Genomic DNA, 16,897 nt, shown 5'->3' on the forward strand with positions numbered 1-16,897 from the left:
TTGGCTGAGGCGGCGCAGGGCGTGTGGCCGGGCGCGGCGCAGGGCGGGCTCGGAGATCGCGGCGGCCGCCTCTCACGGGAGCCTGTGCCCGGCCGGGGCGGGGCGGAAGGGGCCGCGGGGAGGGGCCGGTGCCCGCCGGGGGCGGGGCCTCTGACTGACGGGGCGGGCGGCGCGGGTTCGGATGGCGGGTGGGCTGGTGGTGAATCAACAACTCGCAGCGACGTCAAAAGAGGTTGAAGTTCGGTGCGGCGGGCAAAGGGCGCTCGGAGGCACAATGAATCCGTTTCTGGGCCTTCTCCTGTTCCTGGCTACGCTCGTCTACTCCTACCTGGAGGCTTTCGTGAAGCTCTTCGTCCCCGCCAGGAGAAAGTCCGTCCGCGGGGAGCTCGTGCTCGTCACGGGCGCCGGCCACGGCGTGGGGAGAGCGACGGCGCTCGAGTTCGCCCGGCGCCACAGCCGGCTGGTGCTGTGGGACATCAACAAGGTAACGGCGCCGCTCCTGGCCCGGCCCCGCGATCCCCGGGGCCGCGGGGCTGCCAGCAGCGCACCCCGGGACCCGCATCCGCACCCGCCGCCACCGGCTCCCGCTCCGGGGTTTGGCCCCGCTTGCGCCGGGGGGTGCGGGGCGCCGGGGCCCGCCGCCACCCCGGGCAGCCGCGGGGGGACGCGGTGCCCGGCCGCTCGGAGCCGGAGCCCGCGGGACCCGCAGGGAGGCCTCTGCGCTGAGCCGGGGCCGAGCCCGCTGCGGGCGGGCGCACGCACCCTGGGGACGGTGACGGCTCCGCCGCAAACGTTTACGCCGGCCCAGACTCCGCGTTTCGGCTGAACTGGCTGGAACGCCACAAGGGCCGGGCACGTGGCGCGGTCAGGTGCAAACACGCAGAGAATGTCGCGCAGCAGGTGGCAGTGGCTGCGCGGAGGGGTGCGTGGCTGGGAGCAGGGCGCAGCAAAGGTGCCTGGCACGGTGGCCCACAAACTCCGGAGGGGTTCATCGTGTCATCCTGAAGCTGCAAAAAAACTGAACCCCAAAAAATCCCACAACCATACAGACAACCAAAAAAAAGACAAGGGGCCGTATAAATAGGGATGATATTATCAATTGTTTTCAGTATCCTTTCATGCTACCCATTACAACTAAGACCAGACTATGGAGGGGAGAGACGAGGCATGGTATTAATCTCCCAGTCTGTAAAGGACCACTGCCCAGCAGTCTTGTCCACGTTAACCGGAATGCTGGGGGAGGGGGTGGAAGAAATAAACTTCAAAGTGAGCAAGACCTGGCTTTGGTGCTGGGAAATACATTGCAAGGTGGGTGTAAGCAAGCACTGAAATACAATGCCAAAGGAGGTGGTGGATCCCAAACGTTTTAGGAATATGCATCCTCGAGCCAGATGCCTTGACAAAGGCCACATTCCTGGCGGCCATCAGTCTTACGCAGCAGCTGGGGCTGAGTAGAACTGCCCAGTCACCCACCACAGGGATCTGCACAGCTTCTATCGAGTGCTCAGCTGTTCCAGGCCATTGGTAAACTGGGGCTTTTCATTGCACAGGTCCCCATCGGCATGGTTTTCTGGCACCTGGGGACAAGGCTACAGCAGAGTCACTTCTGCCCACACTTAGTGGGTTGATATAATGACTTAGGTGAGCTTCTGTAACATGTATGTCAAAAGCTGTTCTGGTAAGAAATGCCTCTCAGCTGTGCACTTTGGAGCACACCTCTCGTCTCACACCCAGTCTGTGAATACAGCAACGCACAGGCCCACTTTTCATACCTCAGGGGGGTGTGGGGTGTGTATGTCAGCTGGGCCTGTGGTTTATGAGCCCGGTTTATAGTCACAATGTCCGCCTGCTGGCTGTGAAGTCACCAAGCGCGCCCTTTCTGCAGCCGAGCTACGAGTGCTTCACCAAGGCAAACTCACTCTCGTTGCCACATTCCCTTTCCGACAGTCACTCTACACGGGTCCAAATTCAAGGTTGGAAAACTGGTCCTCCCACGGACCCTGGCTACAGCACTTTCCCTGGGTAGCCAGGAACTATCCAGGGGCTTGGCAGCCGCTAGGCAATCCAGACAAATCCATAGCCTCTAACTGGCCTGCTGTGGTGCCCGAGCAGCAACACGCGGGCAGGGTACAGTTGCACACACGTGTCTTTCTTTTCTGCCTCGTACAGCATGGCGTTGAGGACACGGCAGCAGAATGTGAAAGGCTGGGAGCCACTGTTCAAGCCTTTGTGGTGGACTGCAGCAAAAGGGAGGAAATCTACAGCGCTGCAGAGAAGGTAGGGGAGCAGGGGCACGTCCAAAGGCTTACCCAGAGCTGCTTGATTTTCAGAAAAGTCAGGAAAACAAGAAAAGAGGTCTTGTATGCAAACTGCGCCAGCCCCTGTAATCTTCCCATTTCTTGCGGCTTTCTGTACGAAGAGTGAAGTAGCACTTCGAGATTGCAGGCCGTCTCTTCCTCTTGTGAGGCTCTGGCATATTGCACCTCATTGCAGAGTTTGCTCCTTAGACTTCTGGCCCCTGAAGAAACTTCTGCCTTCTAGTTTCTTGAACAGCACGCAGGCAACACTGGGGACCTATGAAACACTTCACTGTCGAGGATATGGTCCAGCTGGTTCAGAACAGTCTGCCTGCCCATAGTCCCAGCTGTGACTACACAGAGCATACTGTGCCTGTGGGCAATGCCTGGAAGGCTACAAATACTAACAGTAATTAAGGGACAAGCATCAGCTCTAAACCAGGTGTCATGGTACCACTGCACAGTACCTACCACGTCTGGAAACGTGGCGCATTCTTACTCTCTCTCTCCCTAAAAGAAATGACACTAAGAGTTAAATTAGTTGTCATTTGTCTTCCTCAGCCTTGCATGTTTTTGACGGTGAATGACCCGCACATTTCTGGGTTCTTTCCTGTCCAAAAGGTGAAAAAGGACATCGGGGACGTCTCCATCCTCGTGAATAACGCTGGTGTGATCACAGCTGCCGACCTGCTCTCGACTCAGGACCACCAGATTGAAAGAATGTTTGAAGTCAACATTCTTGCTCACATGTGGGTAAGGGCCACTACCAGCTTCCTATCTATAGGTTTTTGGGAGCGTTGTTCAGGAGGCATATTTAGACTCTTTTCAGCTACCAGTGAATTACAAAAGCATCTTTCGGAAGCGTATAGCACAGGGGCACCCAGCTAGACTGACTGTTGGGAAACTTGACTAACCTCCTGCTGCTCTGAGCCCGGCCGAGTGTTTTCATTCTCTCTTTTCTCTGTGTGAGCCACCCGGCGACAGCCTCATCTGCAGCATGGGTTGGTCTCTGTCAGAGGTGTATTAGGGTTCCTCTTTGCAGCAGGTAGTTTGGGCACCTGCAGCTGAGCGCCGAGATCCTGCAGGTGGACGGTACACAGCTGAAAAACACAAAGCAATGTTTTTATCAGCTGACCTGCACAAAGGGCAGCCAGCACATGGCCCAAATGGCCAGTAAGCTGCAGGGCACAGCCAGGCCTGGACCCTCCCTGACTGCAGCCACCAGCCAGGCTGATCTCCCCGAGTGCTCCTCCCTGCACGGTTTGTACCTTGCTGTGTCACCACCTTCCCTCCCGGCTCCCTGAGCTACTTCCAAGCCCGTCTGCCATCAGTCCTGCCTCTCCTCTCTCATCTCTCTGCAGACTTTCTCACAGCTTTCTCCCAGCAGTCTGAGTTGAGGTGACACAGCCGGGGCCTACCAGAGCTGAGCCTTGGGTCCTCAGCATGCCCACAGCTGACCCCTGAGGCAGGGCACATGCCCACAGGGGTTACAGAGTGGGACGGTTTCAGCCCTTAAGGACTCCTTGTTTGTGGCAAGAAAAGAGAAGCTACAGGTTGGCAAGTGTTGTATTCTGTGTGCTGGGGTGAGACACTGGCAGCATTGCTGCTGACACCTGAAACCTAGAAAGCAGCCTAGGAAAGATGTGCAAATCAGCTCCTGTTTATAGCAGAGTTCCTGAAACATTCCTGCTTGGAAAACAGGTTCCCAGTTGTGCCAGCTGAATGGAGAACAGGGGTGTCTGTGGCTGTCAGAATCAGAGGTGCTGTGCAGCACATAGCATTAGCATTAGTTGCTTTATTAATCATAGTCAGGGTCGGTGCTGAATATGCCTAACAAAACATTGTTCTTTTCCACCTTTCCCCCCCGCCCCCTGCATTTTTGCCTCTTGGTTTAAATGACTTTCAAGACCACGAGAGCTTTTCTGCCAGCCATGATGAACAACAACCATGGTCACATTGTCACGGTGGCTTCGGCAGCAGGCCATTTTGTGACTTCTTTCATGGTGGCTTATTGGTAAGTGATTTTAAAATCAGCTCTCTTCATGTTATTTTTAATTGCGTCTTCCCCATCAGTAAGCACAGCGCACCCCAAACCATCTTGCCACTGGGTATGGTACGTCCAAAGACCCTGCTGAGGAGGAAGGAAGCACACCAGCCAGCACTTAAGGATGCCTGGAGGTTCTGCCCGATTTGCTCATTAGGTCTGACTGAATCAGGAGCAATGGTGTAGGAACAGTCATGAGACACACCAGCTAATGAAAGCTTCTCCTTTTTTCCCTCCCTCACCGATGCAGACTTTTGCTTAGCAAAAAAGGTATCCTCTTCCCTTCTCCTTCTTGGAAAGCAGTGCTCCTGTGAGTTCTTGTAGTGTTGTGAAGTAAAACCCTAGTACGTAGATTTTGATCTTTCTGCTGTTGTGGCTGTGACGGTAGTGTATAGAAATGCTTCTGCCATCATGACATAAGGTTAATTTCTGACTCTAGAATTACCTGCCAGAAGGTAGAAGACGTAATTATGCTGTGTTGTGAGCAACCTCACTGATGGAACTGAGAGGTCAATAGAGGTCAATACGCGGCCTGTTTCTATGAGAAGCACTTGAATCCGGATGCGTGAACAGAAACACTGTTAGACTGCACAGCAATTCTGCGTGCCACCTAGCCCTCTAAAGAGCAGCTCCAGGCAGAGCAATCTTCTCCTGGGAACACGCATTCTTACAGAGTCACTCACCGTTTGCAATGGGAGAGCTCCTGAGCCAGGGATTTTACTGGGATTACACTGTCCAAATCAATAGCAGTCCATACCCCGATTCTCTGGCCCTGCTTTCTTTTGGAGTTGGCTTATACTCCTGGCCCGCACCAATTTCTGTGGCAGTATGTTCCTCAGTTTTTTTGCACATGTAATACTCTGTTCTATTTCAAAACTCACACGCGACTGTCACAAGATGCTCCTGTGTGGTACAAGAAGCAGTAGAGGGTTGTTCTCTATTTCTGCTCTGCCCACCCTTCTGAAGTGTACAGCCTCTGGGTGCGCTCCTTCTGAGAATCTTCTCACATGGGAAAACGGGCAAGTCCATAGATTGATGCACATTAGCTATCATTTTCTAAGAATTCCTGACATTTGTCTTGTCTGTTCACCACTGAGGCAACTTCTTCTGAAAGATGCCCACTCTGCATTCCAGAACTACTTCCCCAAGCAGCAATATCTAATGCAGCACTACCCTCTGGCACAGGGAAAGTTAGAACTATCCCCTGCCCTGTCTGTCTGCTGGATTACATTTTCTTGCCTCCTATTTGCAGTTGTAGAAAGCTAGAAATAGTATTTCTGCCTTCTCAATTGTGCTTTTCCCTTCCCGCAGTTCAAGCAAGTTCGCTGCAGTTGGATTTCATAAAGCTCTGACAGAGGAGCTGTCTACCCTGGGAAAGGATGGAATCAAAACTACATGTCTTTGTCCCGTTTTTATAAACACGGGCTTTGTCAAAAACCCCAGTACAAGGTAACTACCAGAACTCTGCCTCCCTGTCCTTCCTTCTCTGCATCAAGGCACTACATATTAGCCCCAGCTGTAGACCTTGCTTTCCAGCTGACTGTAGGAAGCTGGAGATAAACGTTTGTATAGCACCGGCTAAGGAAAATGTGCGCTGCCATTTCACATGCATAACGGTTGCATTTGAATTACCTGAGTTTGTGCGTAATTGAAGCACTCTACATTAGCTAGTACTGCCCCTGTTGTACCGCTGTAGCTCTTACACATATGTGTTCTTGTCTAGGCTTGGAAAGATTCTGGAGGTTGACGAAGTTGTAGAGGCCCTGATGGAAGGAATACTGACCAACCAGAAAATGGTTTTTGTCCCATCAAATCAACGTCTTGGTTTACTTTTTGAAAGGCAAGTAGAAAAGAAAAAACTAAGAAAAACCACCCCCACCTGTATCAAATATAACTTGCTGAGTGTACAACCCTCAAACTTGCATCATCTGATTAAAGATTGTTTTATCTTAGAACACATCACAGGGTACTCACATAGTTCACGGCTTCTTTCTAATGACCATCAGCATACACCATTCACAGAAAGATTTTGTTGAATTTTCTCATAGATCATTATGATCTACTTTTTGCAGCTAACTGTTCTCAGTGGAGAACTCGAGCACTCTACAGACTGACAGGGAGGGAGGGGGGGAACAAGAGAACACTTCCCTTTGGCCTGCAAACAACGCTTTCTCTGAAACAGCAGCCTCAGAGAAGTTCCAGACAGAGCTGAGGACCTGCTGCTCATTAGTGTTTGTTTCTTCATGTCAACGCCAAAGACTGAGGTCACAGAGGCTGGGAAAATTGCTTTAAGTGGGCTCTATTGCTTCTCTCTGCCACGTAAAGCAAGATTTGTGCTCTCACACGTATTTAATATCCAGGGAGACTGCTCTGCTGAGGAGACATTTTTACCAGAGCTCAGGTTCCAAACCTGTAATTCACATCAGAACAACTAAATTAATTTTTCTATTAACTTTCACAGTATCTCATGAAAAAATTGGCAATTTGTTTATGAAAGCCAGCAAACTTAGGTCTAACCCCAAAATTTTTTTTTATCAGGTGGTGTGAAGATGTTTGGGGGGTTTCCTTTTTCCCGAGGAATTCCCCCAATTAACCAGATGAGGTTTGGAAATCAAAAGAGAAAGCAAATGCACATATCAATATTCAATATTAAACCTACCTAGATCCTGCAGTAATATTGCATTCTAAATCATGTCCAGTACATACCTGTCCTGGAAGTGTCATATATAGAAATGAGTGGGACTGGAATTAAACTAGAAAGAGACTGATGAGGGCTACACATTCTCTGGAAATAATGGCCAGGTTAAGGCTTTGTCTCAGTCTTTGTGTGTGCATGCATTCTGCTCCCAGACCAGCTATTCCCTCACCTGCAGTGCCACTTTTCCCTGTAATTTAAGTTCCTTAAGCCAGATTTAATTTCACATTATTATCTCTTTCAGGTTGTTTCCAGAACGTGCCCTGGATCTTCTGAAAAAGATGACTGATATCAAGTTTGATGCAGTTGTTGGGCAGAGAAGCACCCAGTGAAAAGCAAAACTTGATTCTCATTTCCCAGTGGCATGAGTGAAACCCAAACATGTGCTGAGCGTAGCTCAGCTGGTTTGATTCAGAGCAGAACTAAGACAGATGCTTCCAGGCCATTTCCAAGCACAGCTAAGGGTTTATCCCACACCTGCAGTAGGGACATACCTGCGTAACATGAAGCGTTAACAAAGCAGAGATGCAGCTCTAGAAGTCTAAAGGGCTGCTTTGGCTGTGTGTGTTGCATCGCCTCGATCTCCAAGTGCTGAGGCAGGTGGGGATTCTCTCAAAGCTCATCTTTGAGACAGCACCACTGTCTACTTGAGCACAAAGGGATTGCCTGCAACTATGTTCATATGGCCTCATCCCTGAGCAAAAGCATCTTGGAGGAAGCAATTTATAGAGGAGGTGGGTGGCCTGTTTCACCTCAATTGACCTTTTTAAATTTTAAAAAATGTGCTCTAATGAACGTTCAAGAGTTTCATGTGCTTTGTAGCAAGTACCTGAAATAATACAGCTTCGTTTGTAGTGCAATACCCAATTACACTGATTATCAATTATGCATTTACACCATCAGCATTCCTTATTCCAAATAAATACAGTTCTTTAACCCAAAGGTGTCTCTCAACAATGAAAGTGGCAACCAGGTCCAAGGAAGGACAGTGGAGCAGGTGCCGCAATGGTGAAGGGGTCAGGCAGAATCTGCCGACAGGCAGGTCAGGCCGCAGGGATGAGGCAGGTCCCCGGTCACACCGGCAAAGCACATCGGGATCAGTGAGGTGCAGGGCCAGGCATGGCACGCCGGCAGCACAGCCCGTGCGGGTGGCAGGTGGCAGACGGTGCATGGGGGAAGGTTCCACCTGAGCCACCTCACAGCTCCTCATCACAAGCTGGCAGCCTGCTCTGACAGGGCCCACCCCGACCAGCAGGTTAGGCCCCCAAAGGTCTTTGGCCTGTGGTACAAGAGAACAGCACCTGATGACACACGGGTCAAAGACCCCTTCAGAGCACAGATTATCTTTCCACCTACTTGTGCAACTCCTGACTGTGCCAGGCCCTTGCTGGCTCACAGCCATGTGAGGGAGGCCTCAACATGCTGCTGGAAACGGGTGGCTTCCAGCAGAATCCGTCCCACTCACCTGAGCATTTCATGTTGTTCTGTAAACTGAGGTTCTTCAGAAAAGGGAAAGCCTTAGGTGGCAACAGGTAGGAGTTTGTGCTGCTGGCAGCACAGATGGCAAAAAATGGTTTCTTTTTTGCTTGTGGTAACAGTACATTCGGGGTTTGTCAAAGTAAGAAGTTCCCAGCTTGGGATCTTCTGCTTCTCAGTGCAAAGATTCCTGTAGCCAAGATAGGAAAAAAAAGAAGGGGTTTGCAAAATTCAAGGCATTAAAAAAAATAATTTAAAGCTATTAAAGAGTATTAGAAATGTTTTTTTATTTAAATCCAAGACCCTCCAAACCCCAAGACATTTGAGAAGCATGCTCTGAGTCCTGAAGTATAAAGGAGGCTCATCTGGATGCATGTTCAGTAACTTATTTTGTAAATCTGTTTTGCCTGCCTCAGAGGCATCCACCGAATCCAAGAATAGTGATTTAAAATCTTGTGTCGAATTACGTTCTTTTTTTTTGCGCTGCTTCTGTTTGAGCTTCATATTCAGCTCCTGATAAGAGGACAGGCCCGTCACAACTCAGAGCCTCCTCTCCACATTGACTGGGGCTGCAAGTTGTCTGCTTTGCATAAAGAAACAGACACAAAAGGAAGGATTTAAGCCTTCTCCTCCTGAACACCAGTGACAGAATTGAATCACCAAGCCTCCCAGGCTCCTCAGTTCTCCTTCTGGCCACAACAGAGAACTGAAGCTCATCCCAAAGTCTGGTCATTATGGGTGCCTAGCAGGAGCCAATGCAAGCAAGCTTCATACAGGCACCTACATTTGTACCAAATTTGAAAAGCAATACTTCACACCCTGGCTTAGGACACATCATGAGCCAGGTTAGTGATTTCAGCCTCATGCTCTGCCTCCCTCCGAGGCATCTCTTGGAGTCGGTGTTTCCCCGCCTCATGCATCTTGGCCATGGCACTGACTGGAGCCCTGTGCCAGGAAAATAACAGCACCGCTGAGCTGTGTAATTAGGGTCTGGCCCAAACACCGATGTATTAATTAAGAACAGAATTAAGTTCCAAGAGAAAATTAGGAAGTGCCTGGCTCTGAATCTCTTCACTGCAGTCAACCCAGACTCCTCCACGCAAGATAACAGTGAAGCTAGAGCACTGGGACATGAGCTAGAGGTCTGTGGAGCTCCTTCCCCAGCTCATCCAGCTGTTTCACTCTCAGAAAGTACAGGAGTGTGACCCCCCCAGGGATTTTATGTACCAGGCACACTGTGTATTCCCTGATCTGCTCCACCCAGCATGCAGATGCCACTGCTCTGTCTGCCCTGCTAGCTGACAGAGGCTCTCTTTCCCAGCACAGGAGGCATGAAAAAGAATTCCCGGTAACACAAACCCTATAGCTGTTTTTGTGAGCTATATGGCCAGACACCACACTTGTGCACTGTTTTGCAGTCACCCATACTGTTGAAGTGTCAGCATGCTTCCTGGCATAGTTTTGGCCCATAACTGTGTCTGGAAACACATGCTTTGGCACAGTCTGGGGGCAGTGCATCCCCACGCACAGAGCTGCTGGGCAGGCAGCGTGAGACCTTCCTCTTTGTAAGAGGAGAGGAAGCCTTCTGAGGACACCATCCAAACCAACACTGAATAAAACAAAGAAGCAGCTGTGATACTTTCCCTTTGTCCACTATATATGTGGACCTGACTGGTCTGAAATTTGAAAGGCTCGTTATTAGAGGAAAGAACATTTAAAACAATATTTAATGAAAATATTTAACATTCATAATTTCTTCATCATGATTGGTAAAAGTTTCAAGAGTATATAAGTGGCTTCAACTCATCTCAGTCACATGGAGTCTTACTGAATTCGTAATGGCATGGATTAAAGCTCCCCACAGCACTGCAGCCTGATGTGTCTCTTTAGCAAAGTGTAAGAGTATTTCTTCCTTGGAGACTGGCTCTGGCTGCATTTTTGCTAAGTCTTTGAATCCTACTCAGAATGTTGAGTATCATCCCAAATTGTGTTTCTTGTTACAAACCTAGGGCACTTAAAAGTGAAAATCACAGCTGTACATCTTATTGCTACTGTCTGCTAGCACCGAGGCCTCAGCCTCATGACTGGGGCAACACTCACAGTATTTTAATGCTTGCAGACAATGACGGTATGCAATTTTAGGCAGCATTTCAGAACATGGATTTCCAAATGCACAGAACTTCTTGAACCCAGCAGTTCAGTGAAAGGGGTTTTTGTTCTGTTGTGGGGTTTTTTTTTCCCCCTACTTTTCCACTGAAATACAGTATCTGAGATCACTGGCTGTTTACTGTGTTGCAAAACTGTCTCCAAAATTCCATTCTGAATCAATTTTTTGGTATTCTAAACCTCTGAGATTCTTTCATTCTGCACCTAGTATCTGGCCATGCATTTTGCCCTTTTCCAAACAGGTCTCTTGCTTTCTGTACTTACAGAATGTTTGGTTTGAGCTTGCCACTAAGAGGATCGCAGTTTTACTGCAAAACCTCTGTTAGAGTATGAATAAGCTTACATGAACAAGCCAGGTGTTACTAGGAGTAAACACGCTCCCATGCAAACTATTTCCCCTCTGTGTTCTCAGCCTTTCAATGTTCACAACTGTTAGCTGATAATTTTCCAAAACATCACAAAAAGTTTTTCAAGAAACATTCCAGTTAAACAGATGCTCCAACAGGAAGATATGCTTATTGCTTAAAAATAATCCAGTGACCATAGCAACTGTGTTTTTATATAAAGGTATTCCATGCACTCATGTTCACTAGTACCTACCAGTTTGCTAATCACAAAGTAATCTCTAATGGAAAAAAAACCCAAACACTGAGCAGGAACTCGTACTAAACTTTTGATGACCACATAGCTTTGATGATTAAATGCTGCTTGTTTCTTTGAAGAGTTAACCTGGAATATAGTACCTAAGAATTTGTTCAAGCCTTATAGCACTGACACGTGTACTCTAAGAGAGATGAAAAACTGAAGATCATTTAATAACTGTTCTTAATATTATGTGGAGGTGGTGGTCTGCATTTACCCTCATCTAGTGATTTCTGTATAGTTATACTAAAATTATACTGGCAAAAGACAGGATTCAAGCCTTTCTGGTATGAAAAAGAGTGAGGGGAGAAAAAATATTTATCTGGAGCTCAATTCTCAAAGACCTTAAAGCATACACATGTAGTTAACACCAGTTAACGGGCTCTGAGAACTGAGCTCCAGATAAATATTTTTTTTCCCCTCACTCTTTTTCATACCAGAAAGGCTTGAATCCTGTCTTCTGGTTCTGGCTATACCACCTAATTATCAGTGTTACCTTCCCAGCTAAACACTTTGTTCATATGGCACATTTCCACTTCTGTCCTCCTTTCTCTCCTTGACATAAAATGGTATCAAGAGCCCTTTTAAACACAAGCACAATTCCAAGGGGATTTTAATGAGTTTTTCTGGGAAGAGGCTACACCAAGATTTACCACAAGCAAAGTAATATGGTACAAAAAAAGATAAAACATTTTAGGTTAACTGGCTATTTCCTTGGAAGTACCCTTTTAGGTAACTCAGAGCTACATGTCAGTTCCTGTGAATGTAATGAATAATTTCAGCCAAAAAAAAAAATTGAGGAAGATAAATTGAGCTAAGATTACTTTATCAGAGAAAAAATAAATGCAAATATATATATACATTTTAAATTAAGTCACCATGACAAAATATGTGGTTTCCATGGTTTTTCTTTATGCAAAAGAAAACCTTTACTCTGGGATAGGATGATGCAGATCCTGCTTCACAAAGGCTGTGCATTTCATATATACAGGCCAGTTGTTTGATATATAACAGATACCTTTTCGGCCAAGGAAGTTCTGCCTGGGCCACACAGCTAACATCAGCCACAGGACACATCAGGATCCCACTGTGCCAGTTTAAAATAACCCTTTTAATAACTGTTTCTCATTTTAGCAAGTTTAAAAGAGTACAGGTGCAGTAAGAATATTCTACTGAGCATGAACTAAACTTTATTCCTCACAAGGACAAAGAATGTAAGAGCAAAACCAACCTGACGCTAACTGAAGCACAGTTACAGCTAACGCAGTTACATTGCTCCTGAGATTCAACTGAGTATCTCTGCACAGGACTGTGGAGATACTTTGTAAAGGATACTCCTTTTATATCTGTTAATTGTAATGGATATAACATCAGGAATGAGTGGCTAAGAATCATTTAAAAAAGCAGCATTTCATGAACATGCTTTATACTGACTGCTTATATGTTCATTTCCTAGAGAAAGAATTCCTGACCCACAAGAATTATTTTGTTCCTAATCCATATGGTTAATCAGTAACCAACTCAGGGACAGGAGTGGCTGCAGCTCTGGCTGCTCAGGAGCAAAGAACAGATAAAAAGGAAGGAATGGCAGCATGTGCCAAATGGGTGTATTCTCCTTTAGCAGGATGATCTAAGGCCATGTATACCCCAAGCCTACAGATAACAAAGCAGCAGCACAGATTTTTCAGATAGTTATTTTTCAAGCCATGGATTGATTTAATCTTACCCTGTCACACAACACTTTATATCTGCAGCCTCAGAAGTCATGAAACTTAGGATGCTCCGTACACAGCTACATTAAGCACAGATCAGGATCCTCTCAAGTTCTTAAACATAATATGGGTGATAGACAACCAAATCCTAAAGCATGATCCTCAAAATTCTGAAGGCAGTTTTAGACAATGCCTGTGTTGTGCAATGCTGAGCTCCCTCAGCGCTAGCTCAAAGGCACTGAGAAAGAGATGTTTTGCATATATATAGATAGCTCCAAGCTTAGCTGCTACCTTGGAGCCCGGCTGTGTTAGTGCAGCTCTGTAGTAATGTGTTTGGGAAAGTGATTGTTCTTCATTCAGCAGCTAACTCGAGGATCTCTGGATGATGCCAAGGGACACAGTGCAAACCTATGCTCCCTGCGTGACACCTTGGCAAGATACAATTACCTGGCATTCAGCCTCTATCCGAAGCCTTCTCAAGGTAGGTGTTTGTGGTCCTGCAGGATCTCACCCTGTAAGCGTATGTGGCACATACTGATTCAGCTGAGCTTAGCACACAAAGCCACCATCACTCAACACCCAAAGACCCTTTTCATCCATGCTTCTGTCCTGTCTCTGAGCTGTCAGGTCATGATTTCTCTTTTGGATCAAGTGAACTGCATTTCCCCCCTGAAGAGTAACACTGAAGAAAACAAAAAAATCAGCTATTTAAACTTTCATAGTTGGCTCTTTAGTCATATATCTGTTTCTTTCTCTCTGTGTTCCTTGAGAATTCTTACTATCAGGGAATCAAAATACTTTAAAATTATTTTTTTCAGAGGGTACTCCTGTTCTCAAAGCATCCCTGCTTGATAAAAGTGTCTATCCCTTGCCTGACTGGACACAGTTGGAAACCATTTCTTAGTTTGTTAGCATTAATCCTGGATACAATATGTTTAAAAACAGCAGAAAAATACAGGACAATAAATGTCAGTTTTAAGAACCTGTTGCATTTCTCAGTATAGTAAGTCAGCATTTACAGCAAGGAGATAAACTATTGAAGTCTTACAAATCCCTTAAAGGCAACCAACCAAGTAGCTTAGCAACCATCCAGGCTTTATTCTTTTGTTGTAGATTACTTAAAATGATCATTAATCCTGCTACGAAACTTCTAATTCCATAGTCTCTACATTGCCTAACTTCAGACACAGTTCAAAGCTTGGGAGTCTGAGGCCCCTTTCACTACTAATATGTCTTTTGTGTTCTTAAATTACTGTTGCAGAGCTAAGGAGATGGCTGCACAAACTTAATTAAATACATTAGGAGACTAATCAGATTTCAATTTCCTAAAATGTAATTCCTGAACAGTGCAATTTTATATTAACTGCATTTTCTAGAAGACGTTTTCTGATTCTACAATTGCTAATCCAATGAGCCAGTGTAGTTTTAAACTCAAGTCTTTAAAAGAACCCAATCACATAAGTTATTTTATATTTACTAAGAGAACAGAGGAAAAGTATTTACCAGAATAGTCACAAAGAAATCTAGCCTCAGTGTCTCTCCACACTCAGGAAAAGGTAACCTCTTGCTGTCATCAGAAATTACACTCCATACATGTAAATCACTACTTGCAAGGACTTAGTAGATATATGTATCTGAGGGAAGGAGGGGAACACTGTGCCAAAACCCCCAATGGCAGCAAAACTAAACAATGGCATCTTTGTGGGTTAAAGGCCTGATCAAACCATTACTGAAATCAAAGGGACTTTTTGGTGGTTTCCAGGGGTGTTGGATGAGTGCCACAATACATTACAAGCAGTATCACTAACTCAAAACCAGAAATAAGAGCACAAAGGCATTAGTTTCTTATTTAGAATAGCTGTCTGCCCACAGATTCCTCCCACCTTTTAACAGAACAGAGTGATGACCTTGCTCCAATCCGGGACACTCATCTCAGGAAGCTGGGAGGAAAGATTTCCTACAACTTCTTAAGTCCAGAAGTTGTAGGAAGTTAAACCTTGAAGAGAATCAATCTGGGGAAGTAAAGCAGCTGCCAGGCTGGACAATGTGGACATACGATGTAGAAACTATGAGGCCAATAAAGAACAACAGTGTGCAATACAACAGAATGCAAAGAGAAAACTGCAAAACACAAAGCTCTGACGAACTTGTTGCCATCAGACCATCAGCTGTGTGCCTGTGGCTCCTGAGGCCTGCTGGAAAGCACTCTTCTTGACCCTCTGACCAAGAACTCAGTCTGTATGGGTCAGTCTGTCTGATCACAACCTTCTGGAAATTTCTCATGGCCAGCAGTGTCTCTGCCATGCACATACAGGTTAGTAGCTTTCAAACACATGGATGGATTTAGGGAGGATGGCTTGGTTTTTTGTATTCAGAAAAATAGCCACTAAGGGACTGCTGAATCGGAATTTTCTGAGGGGTGTTTATGCAAAACCTAAAATGTTTTTGGCTGATCAAAACTAATGCACTCTGGGCAGTTCAGCACATCATGTAATCATTTCAGCTGTTTGCTAATGAATTGTCACCACCTCTGAACTCAATTAAATACATGGCAGGGTGATAGGGAATAACAATGCAAACACATTAAATAGTTGTATTTTACATAATAATGATTATCCCCATTTTCCCATGGATAGTGTTCTGGTTCTATGTCAAACAGACCAGCTCAAATAGCAGTGTTTAGCTAGACATTCTTCCCTTTAAAAACTCCAAAATAAATGTGCATCTCCTCCTAAGCATAGTATGTGTGTATTCAGTGTAGAACTGTAAACTTCCAGCCACTCATTCTCAGATAAGCATGGATTTATGAAACACTTTTCCTGCTTTTCAGCAGAATTGTGCTGTATTCAGGAAAAAAAGGAAATCCTAGAATTATTATGCACATCTATAGAGGTGAACCTGACATGCAGCATGAGAGTCCAGCTTTCAACTCTGCAGTATGTAACCGGAAAAACTATTGAGCTATTTAGCTGTGGGGCTGGAGGTGGAGGGCACTTTCAGTCGGCTATAGTGGTGCTTGCCTTTGTCCAAAGCAATTATTTAAGCAGACTCCATACTTCCCAGGACATGTATTTCTTTAATAAGGTCTTTCTTCAATTCCAACAGTCTGTAAAACGTTCCTAGCCAACTCTCTTAACATTCTCAACTCAAGCTTTAAGCAAAATGGGATCAAGACTTATCCTTACTGCTCCACAGGCCAAGAGACTACAGAGACAGAAACAAACCTGGGGGGAAAGCGTGTAATAGGGAAATGTATTCCTACACTGAAGGGGGTGTATGGCAGCACTGTGCAAGACAGGTAATTACATACTGCACAGGCCAGAGCTGGTGGACAGGTGGGGAGGAAAGAGCTGGTACAGCCTTTTCCCTGCTCTCTCTGAACTCATGAAGAATAGCTCCTCCAAAACCTGTAGTGGGATCACTATGATCTGTATTACCTAGGAGATTGCACTAGGTCTGATTTTGGGGGACAGGGTGATGGTATTACTCAGGAATTATGCTGCCTTCCCATTGAAGGGCAGCTCTTTAAAGTGCCAAGAGTAAAGCAGGTAAGTTTTGGTACATGGCATTGAAACAGAAGGGAAATACAGTTATGAGTGAATACCAAGCCAAGAGATTCATTTTTGCTGTGAAACTGTCCTGGAATAGATATGTGCTCCAGCAGCACCTTCAGTTATGTGCAAATTTTGGCAGTGGTTTTGTTTGTTTTGTTTTTTTTTTTTAAATTGGCCTGGAAAATATTTTTTCACAGAAACCACTCCCTAATGGAAAAAGAATAGCTAAAGTAACAGACCAACTACAGCAAGAAGAGCAACTATTCTCACAGGCCGTTTGATAAACGAGAGGAGCTGCCACAGGATTAGCC

General features: G+C 46.1%; 1 protein-coding gene across 1 annotated transcript; it reads left to right on the forward strand.

Annotated features, from left to right (window-relative positions):
* Positions 1-166: 166 nt before the first annotated feature.
* Positions 167-7,978, forward strand: LOC101919858 (estradiol 17-beta-dehydrogenase 11). The gene is made up of 7 exons (XM_055794976.1): positions 167-484; positions 2,170-2,277; positions 2,919-3,050; positions 4,205-4,311; positions 5,653-5,790; positions 6,065-6,181; positions 7,281-7,978. Exons 1-7 carry the CDS (start codon positions 182-184, stop codon positions 7,366-7,368), a joined length of 993 nt encoding a protein of 330 aa, XP_055650951.1. The 5' UTR covers positions 167-181; the 3' UTR covers positions 7,369-7,978.
* Positions 7,979-16,897: the final 8,919 nt, after the last annotated feature.

Source organism: Falco peregrinus, chromosome 2 (assembly GCF_023634155.1).
Source record: "Falco peregrinus isolate bFalPer1 chromosome 2, bFalPer1.pri, whole genome shotgun sequence".
NCBI classification, from domain to species: domain Eukaryota; kingdom Metazoa; phylum Chordata; class Aves; order Falconiformes; family Falconidae; genus Falco; species Falco peregrinus.

Bases quoted from the DNA above. Each gene is read 5' to 3' on its own strand.
- LOC101919858 (XM_055794976.1), top strand. From the start codon at position 182: ATGGCGGGTGGGCTGGTGGTGAATCAACAACTCGCAGCGACGTCAAAA. The intron at 485-2,169 runs GTAACGGCGCCG...TGCCTCGTACAG, and splicing joins TGCTGTGGGACATCAACAAG to CATGGCGTTGAGGACACGGC. The intron at 4,312-5,652 runs GTAAGTGATTTT...CCCTTCCCGCAG, and splicing joins TCTTTCATGGTGGCTTATTG to TTCAAGCAAGTTCGCTGCAG.